The 12,500-nt window shown below is 40.8% G+C and overlaps 2 protein-coding genes across 3 annotated transcripts in view; both read right to left on the bottom strand.

Moving 5' to 3' along the window:
• The window catches only part of tert (telomerase reverse transcriptase), a 14,975-nt gene extending 6,074 nt beyond the window's left edge, over nucleotides 1–8,901 (bottom strand). Inside the window, exons 1-12 of one of the 2 annotated variants that reach the window (XR_012394754.1) lie at nucleotides 8,638–8,901; nucleotides 6,208–7,510; nucleotides 5,933–6,119; nucleotides 4,376–4,529; nucleotides 4,004–4,171; nucleotides 3,296–3,457; nucleotides 2,832–2,921; nucleotides 1,768–1,850; nucleotides 1,335–1,448; nucleotides 520–591; nucleotides 238–423; nucleotides 1–14 (exon numbers count right to left, since the gene is read on the bottom strand). The exon at nucleotides 1–14 is cut by the window's left edge and continues 174 nt beyond it. Coding sequence is in view for 1 of the 2 variants with exons in the window: in NM_001083866.1 (NP_001077335.1) it covers nucleotides 238–423; nucleotides 520–591; nucleotides 1,335–1,448; nucleotides 1,768–1,850; nucleotides 2,832–2,921; nucleotides 3,296–3,457; nucleotides 4,004–4,171; nucleotides 4,376–4,529; nucleotides 5,933–6,119; nucleotides 6,208–7,510; nucleotides 8,638–8,865 (2,747 nt within the window). In the remaining variant the exon portion in view is untranslated. 2 annotated transcript variants of the gene reach the window in all.
• Nucleotides 8,902–9,646: 745 nt separating this feature from the next.
• Nucleotides 9,647–12,500, bottom strand: part of nup42 (nucleoporin 42) — a 7,892-nt gene continuing 5,038 nt past the window's right edge. Inside the window, exons 5-7 of the mRNA NM_213210.1 lie at nucleotides 12,330–12,416; nucleotides 11,428–11,563; nucleotides 9,647–10,231 (exon numbers count right to left, since the gene is read on the bottom strand). Of these exons, the coding sequence (NP_998375.1) occupies nucleotides 9,696–10,231; nucleotides 11,428–11,563; nucleotides 12,330–12,416 (759 nt within the window). The 3' untranslated portion in view covers nucleotides 9,647–9,695. The remainder of the gene's footprint in view (nucleotides 10,232–11,427; nucleotides 11,564–12,329; nucleotides 12,417–12,500) is intronic.

Genomic DNA, 12,500 nt, shown 5'->3' with positions numbered 1-12,500 from the left:
GAGAAATATAATACCTGGAGATCAAATACATGGAAGTCTTAAACAGTGACAGTTCAGTTTTGGCGCCATGGTGGTGCAGTGGGTAACACTATCTGGTTTGAGATAAGTTGGCGGTTCATTCCGCTGTGGCAACCCCAGATTAATAAAGGGACTAAGCCGAAAATGAATGAATGAATGAAATTTAGTTTTGCGTGTGTGTGTGTGTGTGTGTGTGTGTATGATCATCTATAAGCTCACCGTGAGTAGTCTTTATAGACGTCCAGCGTGTGTGTGTGTATCATCAAGCCGCACCAGGGGAACAGGCAGCTGGACGGCAGCACAGAGACGCCCGAGTTTACCCAGGACACACACACCGGGAAGTTCACCGCCACCTTCTGAGGGTTAATCTGGCAACCGTAATCTGGAACTCCAGACAGAAGAGTGCTGGAGGACAAACAGAGACGTGTCAGAGTGTGTGTGTGTTTGTCAGTGTGTATATATGTGTGTGCATTTCTATGTATGTGTGTGTGTTGGACATACGTCAGAAACTCTGTGGCTTTACTCAGATGAGGAGTAATGAGCAAAAAATCATCAATCAGCCTCATCAGACACCTGTGAATCACACACACACACACACACACACACACACACACACACACACACACACACACACACACACACACACACACACACACACACTTTTACATCTTCACAATACTTCATTCCTTCTTATTTATGAGCCGTTTCCTCGCGGGGACCAAAAAATGATCACACAAAATCAGAAATTACTGGTATTCCTATACTTGTGGGGACATTTAGTTCCCAATGTGATGAATACCAGTATACACACACCCGCAACAGAGTTTGCATTCTCACAAAAGCATAAATGCAAACACACACACACTTATTCCCTCTCACACGCACACATGCACGCACTTACACAAAGTTAGAGACACAGAGACACTGAGAGAGAATGAACAGATGTGATGAAAGTCTGACACCTTGTGGTGATGTTTATATCAGAGTTATTACTGCTAAAGCTATTAAACCATTTTAACAACTGAAATCAAGTAAAAAAATTAAATAAATATAAAAAAACAAAGAGTGTACTAAAGAAAAATCAATCATTTTGACCCATACAACTTTTTTCTTCACTCTATTATGAATAAATATACCTGCGCAACATGCGGTGGATAAAGTGTCACATTTATTTTGCGTGAATATATATATAAAAGGGGACATTTCATACAGCAAACTTCATTAAGGAGTCAGAAATAGTTCTATAGGTTAATAAAACTGCGGATGAAGAGAACAGCGTGTGTGTGTGTGTGTGTGTGTGTGTGTGTGCTGCTCACCCTCCTTTAGCGATGTCCTTCAGCAGGGCTTTCTCCATGTGTCCGTAACACAGATTACACAGCAGAGAAGACACAGAAGAGCCCTGCGGGATCCCACACACCTGCCGGAACATCCTGGACACACACACACACACACACATGCATGAACACACAAACAAACACACACAGCACATATTCAGCATATCTGCTGGAGAAACACACTGCTCAATGTCTGGAAACACTCCAGTCAGAGTCAATAGTGTGTGAACTGCCCCTTTAAGAGAAGGTCAACGATAAATGAGCCGATTAAACATCCGACATCATTCTTTTACAGTTCGTTAGACTGTTAACGTCTTTATTTTTGTATTGTGTGTATATGAGAATCTGTGTGTGTCTGTGTCGTTTACATAATGTTGATTAACTTGTAACGTCCCATATTAAGTGAAACACTCACTGCTGGTCGTAATGGATGACGTAACTGCTGAGCATCTTCTGGAAGAACTGGAAGACGTCTCCACCTCTGACCTCAGACGAGTGCTGACACACATGTGCATGCGCAGCAACACACATGCACACACAGGCAGGCAGACATGCACACAAACACACGCACACACAGAATCAGGCATTTATGCGCGCACACACAAACGTACATGCACAGACACACAGACACGCGCACACACATACACACATGCACATAAATACATGCACATACACAGACATGCATATAGACATACGTGCATATATAGACACACACAAACACACTCACACACACATACATACAATAAATAAACACACAGACATGCACACACACGCAAACACACACACATAGACAAAACACACACACACACACACACACAAATAAACAAAACACACACACACACAAAATAAACAAAACAAACACACGCACACACACAAAATAAACAAAACAAACACACACACACAAAATAAACAAAACAAACACACACAAACACATACACACACACAGAAATAAACAAAACAAACACACACACACACAGACAGAAATAAACAAAACAAACACACACACACAGACACACATGCAAACACAAAAATAAACAAAACAAACACACACACAAACATACACGCAGAAATAAACAAACACACACCCACACAAACACATACACACACACATGCAAACACAAAAATAAACAAACGAACACACACATACACACATGCAGAAATAAACAAACAAACACACACACAAAAAAACAAAAAAACACATACACACACACACAAAATAAACAAAACAAACACACACACACACACACACACGCAAACACACACAAATAAACAAAAACACACACACACACACAACAGCAAAAATGGGAATTTTAGCAATTTAAAGCACAAAATGTCTTGTTGTCTTGAAAAAATATATAATTATTAAACAAAAGGGTGCAAAAATACAGCAATAAGAAAGTAATTAATGACAGTAAAGTATTTTATAAATTATTTATTTGTTCATAATGTAATGATGGTGATGATGCAGTGTGTACCGACCCGCTCCACTAATATAGCATCATGCAGGCGCCCGCTGACCTGTTCATCCACAACAAACCCCTTCATGTTGAGCGGCTCCGACATCTCAGCCTGAACACACACACACACACACACACACCTTCGGTTTAGTCCTTTTGTTCATCAGGGGTCGCCACAGCAAAATGAACCGCCAACTATTCCACCATATGTTTTACACAACAGATGCTCTTCCAGCTGCAACCCAGTACTGGGAAACACCCATGCACACTCAACACACACACACACTCATACACTATGGCCAGTGTAGTTGATCAGTTCCCCTATAGCGCATGTGTTTGGACTGTGGGGGAAACCGGAGCACCCGGAGGAAACCCACACCAACACGAGGGAGAACATGCAAACTCCACACAGAGACACGAACTGACCCAGGCAAGACCCAAACCAGCGACCCTCTTACTGTGAGAAACAGACAAGTGTGCTCTTACTTTGGTGCAGAAGCGTTTGCGCAGGCCGCGGGTCGGGTCGCTCCACACACTGCTGTACTGACGCAGGAAGAAGCTCTGCTCTGCAAACGGACCCAACACTTCCTTCAGCACCTCCACCAGCTTCAGGTGCGGGAGACTGTCATACGCTCCGCTCACATCCACCTCACACACACACATACACATACATGTTAACACACACATATACAGACATACATACACACACAAACACATATATGCACACACATTATATATATATATGGGCATACACCCATACACACATGCACGTACATACACAACCATACACATACATATGCACGCACGCGCGCCAACACACCATACACAAACATGCTTACACACACATACACATACATGTGTGCACACCCACACGCCACACGCACATACACACACGCACATGTGCACACACACACACACACACACACACACACATAATCTCATACATAAATATACACACAAACACACAAGCATGCATGCATGCATGCATACACACACAAACATATATATATACACATACACACACGCATACATACATTTTACACCACACAAATACATATATATACACACACACACCATACACAAACATGCATGCACGCATAAACACATATTTACATGTGCACATACACACACACCAACACACACGCGCACGCACGCACGCACACGCACACACACTCACACATTGAAGAGCTTCACCTTGACGAAGTAGAGCGGTCGTGGCGAGCTCTTCTGCTGAGGGCTGAAGTCTTGCAGGCGTCTGTGAATGTCCTGCCAACCCCAGACGGTGGAGCCCATGGGCCCCGGGGCCTCACGCACACACACACTCAACACATTCTGCAGCACACGCACACAGCTCTGAAAATACTGGAACACACACACACATACACACACTGTTGATTCAGATGTTGTGAATACTGCGTCACAATTCTCAAAAATACCACCATTAAACATATCAACTCTTTCTTTGTGTGTGTGTGTGTGTGTGTGTGTGTGTGTGTGCGCATGCAAGCATGCGTGTGAGAAAGTGTATGTGTGTTTAAGCATATGACTGCATGTGTGTGTACAGACCTGCAGTGTGTCTCTGCTGCCGCTGAGGCGTGTGATGGGCCTCATGCTGCTGGTTTTGGGAATAAAGCGGATGCGGGATGTCACTGCACTATTGGGGACCTTCAGCGCCTGGGATGGAGACAGGGGCCTCCACTGGCCCTTACACAGATGAGCCCTGATGCACACACACACACACACACAAACACACACACACGGACAATAATGGGATTTTCTATGCATTTCAGAACTACACTGCAAAAACAAAAACTGTTTTTAGTGTTTGCCTTGTTTCTTCAGCCACAACACTCCTAGCCACACCCTCCTTAGTATTAGTTAGCTATGCGGGAATGATGCACATAGAAAGCCCCGCCCCTTACTCAATATTCAGTTACACATGGAAAAGTAACATCAACATGCTAAAATAAAAATCTTTTATTCCAGACTTCCCAGCAAGAATTTTTGTTTTAAAAAAATGTCTAATAGATGTCTAAAAGATGTCCTATAGATGTCTACTAGATGTCTACTAGAATTCTAAAATATGTCTAATTGATGTCTAATAGATGTCTAAAAGTTGTATAAAAGATGTCTAATAGATGTCTAATAGATGTCTAATTGATGTCTAATAGATGTCTAAAAGATGTCTAAAAGATGTATAAAAGATGTCTAATAGATGTCTAATTGATGTCTAATAGATGTCTGATAGTTGTCTAATAGATGTCTAATGGATGTCTAATGGATGTCTAATGGATGTCTAATAGATGTCTAATAGATGTCTGATAGTTGTCTAATGGATGTCTAATGGATGTCTAATAGACGTCTAATAGATGTCTAAACGATGTGTAATAGATGTCTAATAGATGTCTAATTGATGTCTGATAGTTGTCAACTAGATGTCTAATGGATGTCTAAAAGATGTCTAATAGATGTCTAATGGTTGTCTAATGGGTGTCTAGATGTCTAAAAGATATCTAAAAGATGTATAAAAGATGTCTAATGGATGTCTAATAGATGTCTAAAAGATGTGTAATAGATGTCTAATAGATGTCTAATTGATGTCTGATAGTTGTCAACTAGATGTCTATTGGATGTCTAAAAGATGTCTAATAGATGTCTAATGGTTGTCTAATGGGTGTCTAGATGTCTTAAAGATATCTAAAAGATGTATAAAAGATGTCTAATTGATGTCTAATAGATGTCTAATGAATGTCTAATAGATGTCTACAAGATGTACAAAAGAAGTATAATTGATGTCTGATATATGTCTCATAGATGTCTAATAGATGATTAATAGATGTCTAAAAGATGTTTAATAGATGTCTAAAAGATGTCTAATAGATGTCTAAACATAGTCGTCTTGACTAAAACAAGGCTACATTTGGGCTCACACTATTGTTTTCCTCTTTCTGAAAGTCTTGATAACACCATCCTGGAGTTTTTCTGTCATTATTGCAGCAAATCGTATTGTAACATATTGATTAGTGGTACTCTCCCATTCAGATAAGTTTACAAACTCTGATGATGTCCACTGCTGAGAGACACAGAAATGTGGAAAGTGTGTGTTGGTGAGCTGTGTGTCACCTGAAGGCCTGGTCCTGCAGTCTGCTCCAGACATCTCCCCTGTAGAAGCGCAGTGTGTGTTTGTGGCCCATACTCTCCGTGATGTAGAACTGAGCTCTGACCAGACCGACCACAAAACCACTCAACACCCAGCCCATACACTGACCCAACATCCACTCACGGTAGCGGTGCTCGCTCGCACACTGACCTGCAGAAGCACACACACACACACTCATATATATATATATATATATATATGAACATACACACATTTAAATGCACACACACACACTCACGTTTCTTGGGCCCCAGCCAATGGCAGGCCTGAACCTTCATCCTCCACATCAGCTGGACCAGCGTGAGGCGCTCAAACTTCCCCAGAAGCAGGAAGTTCTTTACATTAGACAGGAAGTGGAGCTGGTTTTCCTGGCAGCCCCAGAGCTCGTGGGGAATAATATGGCGCAGACACTCCCTGACGAACAGATAAACTCTATATGGAGACGAGTGTGACTTCAGCAGAGACTCCATATCCTCCACGTCTGGATTTCCTGCACACTTTCTTTGCAGGAACAGCCGATACGGACACTTCCTGTGCTGCCGCAACAGCCGACTGAATAGCGGCACCATTGCGAAGAATCGTTTAGGAAGTTTTTTCGGTTTGCTATCGTTGGATTCTGATTGGAGGAAAATCATGCGGACAAGATCCTCCCCTTGCATGCGCCTGGCCCCGCCCACTCCTTTCAACTTCCTGTTGAGCAGGAAGTTCTTCATGCCCCGCCCATTGTAGAGCATGCTCAGAACGCGTATTGAACATTGCGAGGGTCGAGGAGGACGCTGATCCGCTGGTTTCCAACTCTGAGATCCGTGATTTTCGTTACGTATTTTCGCTACTTGGTCAATTTCCTCCATCCTTTGTCGCTTTAACGAAATATTTTCTTCGTTATCTCTCGCTCTCTTTTTAGAAATTGTGAAACTCTGAGATCCGTGATTTTCATTACGTATTTTCGCTTCTTGGTCAGTTTCCTCCATCCTCCGTCGCTTTAACGAAATATTTTCTTCATTATCTCTCGCTCTCTTTTTAGAAATTGCAAAACACCGAGATCTGTAATTTCCGTTATTATTATTCACAGTTTCCTTTACCCTCCGCCGCTTTACCGAAATATATTTTTCGTTATCTCTTGTTCTCTTTTTGGAAATTGCGACTGTCTTCTGGACAGCAGGGGATTTCCGCATCGCGCCGCTGATTCGTTCATTATCTGAGTTACTGAGGAAAAAGCCAGACCATGAGCGCGGCATCAGCAAGTCGTAAACAGGTTCTCCGCACACCTGCAGAACACACGATGGCGGGACGGTGGTGAAAACGGCACAGTCCTGCAGCAGGTACCGCGTTACCTCCGTGCCCAGACGCTGGTTGATACGCTTCCAGACCTCGCTGGTGCTGATGGAAGCAGCCGTCTGCGAAACGTCACCATGGAAACGGAAGGGATCCGAACTGGTCGTCACGTCGCTGCATTGATAACCGAAGCCCAGGACGTTCCTCAGTTTCTTACGTTTAATGTGGTTCAGAGTGAACGCCAAGACCTCCGGCAGGGTGCTGAGCTGAAATAACACACATTTCTTTTATTTGTAGAGAAAAACATACATAAATATTTTTAAATCCTGAAAACATAGAAGAACATTGGCCGTAACTCAGTTATGGATGTGCAATGTTTAGTAGGGCAGTAATGATGAAAATTGATTAAAAAATATATATATATAGTAAACTGCTACGGTAAAAAAAAATTCCTGGTTAACACTAAATTAACTATTAAGTTGATTTTATTTGCATAACATTTTTGTTATGTATTTCAAAAAAGCCTTCAACAAAATCATGTCGATTTTTACAATGTCGCAACATAATAAACAATCAAGCAGGTGAGTTTTATAGTAAATAAATTGGCTTCTCTTCGGCTGTTTTGGAATTAAATAATCTTATTTAAGATTCTTTTTAGGTTTCATTTTTAAAAACCATTACTAACCAGCATAATGGAATTCCCGGAATATTGTTGAAGGAAAGCACTGCTGGCAAATAAACATGTTAAACTTATGCTGTATATTTTTGACCAAACAGTGTTCAAACAGATGTGCTGCTCACCACATACAAATACTTAAGTAAAGTGTATTATATTGTATATATTACAATATTTACAATACAGCACAGTATCATCTGATAAACTAATAAATACAGTAGTATACACTTGTACTTTTACTACAGTAAACTTTGGTGTACTGTAGTAAAATAAAACACATGACCACAGTGTTTGTTTACTGTAGAATCACCACAACAGTTTAATTCAAATACTTTACCATAGTAGGGTTAAAACACACAACAGTATTACTTTAAATTACTATAGTGTTTTTTTAATGTGGTTATATTAGTATTTTTCGCACGTTTGATTCATTTACCTTTAACGTGATTAAATCAATCAAATTTCTTTAATATAGACTGTAAAATATTTATTTTCTAAAATAAAACAAGACTAGGAAGTGTAACGTTACACTGTGTTAGAAACACTATCAGCGGCAGTGCTTTGGTTACTTGATCTGGTTCTATAATTATGAAACATGAGGAGAGCTTCAGACATGTGACAGAAACACGCACAGCAGCAGACTCAAAAGTTATTATAATCAATGACAGAGCTCACTTAAATTAAGTGATCGATAAATTGTAAACAAATCAACTGTACCTGGGCGGGGACGCGCAGCTGCGGCGGCGTGTAGGCGCATACAATAAGTCCACTGAGGAGCTTTTTAAAGCGCGCGCCGTCTGTTTCCTCCAGCAGAACCGGCTTTCGGCCGTCAGGGAATTGCAGTCCGTCGGTGAACTCCTCCAAAGTCTGCACGACTGGATATAAGGAGCGCAGAATCTCCAAAACCGGCCTGAATCCGCCATCTGTCGAGTACTGTCCAGACATCTGTGCGCGTGCTTGGGGAGTTCTATTTCCCGCTTCGAGTCCCAACAGTCCCAACCAATCAACACGACTCCCAGATAACGACACGCGGGAAAACCACAAATTTAAAGCTACACCGCGGAAATAATGTTTAAATAATGAACAACAAGTACATACAAACTATATTCCAACTCCTAAGCCTATAGTAATACTACTGATAATTTTAGTTTTGTCCTCCAATCGCTCATGTGTAGCACTAGTTTCTTCCACATCATCTCCAAAGCCTGTTGAGTTTTGATGTGATTTTTGACTGTTGTAGCTGTGAAATAACTATAGAAAAATCACTCAGCGGAGTGATATGGAGCTGTAATGCACTTAAAACCTGCCAGAACTACTTTACCAGTGCGTTAATCTGACAATAATGGCACGCCTTATAAACAGAAGCCAATTGCAGTCAAGTATTTAACAGCCCTCATGTAGTATACAAATAAATATGTATACATCTATTTATGTATGTGTGTACATATACTTTTATGTATACTACAGCGCTGTTAAGTGCTCAAAAATATATACACACACACACACACACACACGCACACACACACACACACACACACCTAAACAAATTTTAAAAAGCAGATGCTCAAACTAAAGAGCAACAAAACCTGTTTATGACCTGTTTTCTTTTACTGTTAAGCACTTTGTGACTTCTTGTCTGTGAAAGTTGCCATGTAAATACATTTTAGTGAAGAATAACAGTGCAAAATAAACATTTTAAATATTGATTTAACACAGAAACATACGGTCATAGTCCATAAAGATTTATTGTACAAAAATGGAGGCCGCTTTTAGTGTCAGATCATGAGGAGGTCAGCAGGAGGAGGTCTGAGGGGGATCTGTCCTAGCGTGAAGCGTTTAGCCATGAACTCCTTCAGTTCTTCAGGAGTTAGCTCGCTGTTAGCTGTGAAGAGACCGTGTCCAGATTGAGTATCTGCAGCTCCGCCAGTTGAACCGAAGCTGCTGCTCTGGGCCGGTGCGGCCGAACCGAAGGCAGAGCCGAAACCAGAGCTGGAGCCAAAGCCGGAGCTGGAGCCGAAGCCAGAGCTGGAGCCAAAGCCGGAGCCAAAGCCAGAGCCCTGTCCTGCTGTAGCCGTCTTGAAGCTGAAGCCAGATGCGGAGCCGAAGCCCCCAGCGCTCGGTTTGCTTTCTGAATCTGCAGCTGCGAAAGAAAATGAGGCTGCAGACGGGGCAGGATTGCCGAAACCTGATGAGGGCTGAGCGAACGCTGAGCTGCCGAAACCAGAGGCCTGCTGGGTATTCGAGGCGCCAAAGTCTGTTTTTGACTGGGCAAAGCTGAAAGTGCTACTGCTCTGCGGCCCGGATCCAAACCCTAAGAAAAACAACATTATTCAATAAGTCGTTCAAATCATGCTAACGTTAATACACAGGTTTCCCTTCTATATTTAAAAGTACATTCAGTTACATGTATAATTACACAAATCATGCAATAAACACTTAAAGGTGTCACAGAATGCACTGATACTGTATGTTACATTATTCAATATCTAAATAGATGGTAAGTGACTTGGGTAACTGCAAAACATTTCCATAAATGATTTTACAGATCTATTTCTAACCATAGCAATTGGTGGTATTGACCATATTTGGAAGGGTCATGAATATTAATGAGCTCTGCACTGATGCTCCCACAGCTCATATCTGTTTCTCTCTCTCTCGCACACCATGACGTACACAAGCGAAATAATCAAACTTCAAATCTTCATACTCAATCATACTACAGTCAAAAGCATTTCTAATGTTGAGTAGACGCCTTGTTAATGGTGCCATATAACGAAAGCCTGTATATACCTAGGCATAGCTGAATAGTAAGAGCTCAATACATGGAAATTACATGTTATGAGCCTCAAACACCATTGTTTCCTTGTTGTACACCCTGTGAGAGTAAAGCCTCAGTGAAAAACAAGCCAATCAGAACAAGGCATAGATCGCTACATTACACATGGGATAATTAATATGCATGGCCCAGGCTATGTTTAATTGGTTCCTACTGAGATAAAAAAAAAAGATAATCCCCCCCCCCTAATTTTACTATTGCTTGTGGGAGGTTATTTTGAAAGAGGCAGCAAGAGCATACAAGTTTTCTGAGAAACAGGCAGCCATGCACCTATTTACAGCTTGTCCGGATGCAAAATGCAGGATATACAGATTATACATGTATTCAGCGTCACTCTAAAGAGGCGTACACCCAGCTCGTGATTTCTCTGGAATGAAAGGAAGGACCCTATTATACTTTATATCACTCATTCACTCATCTGTTTACGCAGAGGTTGATATTAATAAGGCAGTGACATGAGCTGCAGAGCTCATTAATATTCATGAACATTCCAAATATGGTCTTAACCTTTTAATTTAAGGGGTCATTTCTGTTTATAAATTAGCAAAAAAAAAACTTTCTGGGGAATTTCTACACTTCCCTAAGCCACATGCACACTATGTAGGTATCAGGGAACAATTTAACTTATTGAATAACTGCACACACTAATGCATCTGTGAATAGAGACAGACCTGCTCCTCCAAAGCCTGCTGGCGGTGATGATAGTGATGTGTTTCCAAAGCCTGATGTCGCTGAGCCAAACCCGGGACCCGGAGAGCCAAAGCCCGGCGCAGATGCTGGAGGACTGGAACTTTTGAGCTCTGCAATCTGAGGACATCAATATAGTGATTAAAATGTGTGCATTTGAGTGTTAGATGAAGACTGTCTTCTCATCATCATCAGCAGCAGGGTTGCCAAGTGTGCAGTTTTCCCCAACAGTGTTTCTGTAGATCTCACCGACTCAAATTTAAGACCTTTAACAAACTTTTTAAACCATCATGAACAAAATTTCAGATTCATACAAGACTAAAGACTTTTTCTAATGGCGCGGTTGTAGAGATTTTTTACTTACCCCTTCAAAAATGCAAATTGAGTTATTTCTAAGCCATTTTTTTGTAAATCACTTAGTAAATCAAAGATTTTTTCAGACAAGTTGTAAAACAATAATAAACTAAACATCTATACTATAATTAACACAGCAGTCTGTGAACACCACTTTTAACAAATGTTATTGTTCATTCGTTCATTTTCGCCTTAGTCCCTTAATTAATCTGGGGTCGCCACAGCGGAATGAACCGCCCAAATGTTATTGTAAGGAAGATAATTAAATCGTATTGTTAATAAATAAAATAAATAAAAGTTCATAAATAAAGATTTAGTTGGTGATTGGATGGGTCTTAAAGACATTTTTAAAAAGAAGCCATGTATAATGCATACAGCGGTATAGTATATATATATATATATATATATATATATATATATATATATATATATATATATATATATATATATATATATATATATATATATCCTTTGATGTTTGATATATTAGGGTTAGTTTTGTTGTGAAAACCTGGCAACCCTAATATCTCACCACACTGATCTGTGTAGAGCTGCTCATGTTCCTCAGCTCCTGAACTCTACTCCTCCACTGATTGGCCAGCTGCTGGACTGAGTTTATCTGAAACACACAGACAAACACAATCTCCTCAGGTGATATGCCATCAGTTAATGACCAAAACACTTTGTTTACATAGTCATTGCA

This window comes from Danio rerio, chromosome 19 (genome assembly GCF_049306965.1).
Source record: "Danio rerio strain Tuebingen ecotype United States chromosome 19, GRCz12tu, whole genome shotgun sequence".
Taxonomy (NCBI): Eukaryota; Metazoa; Chordata; class Actinopteri; order Cypriniformes; family Danionidae; genus Danio; species Danio rerio.
This window is presented reverse-complemented; position numbering and strand designations above follow the sequence as displayed.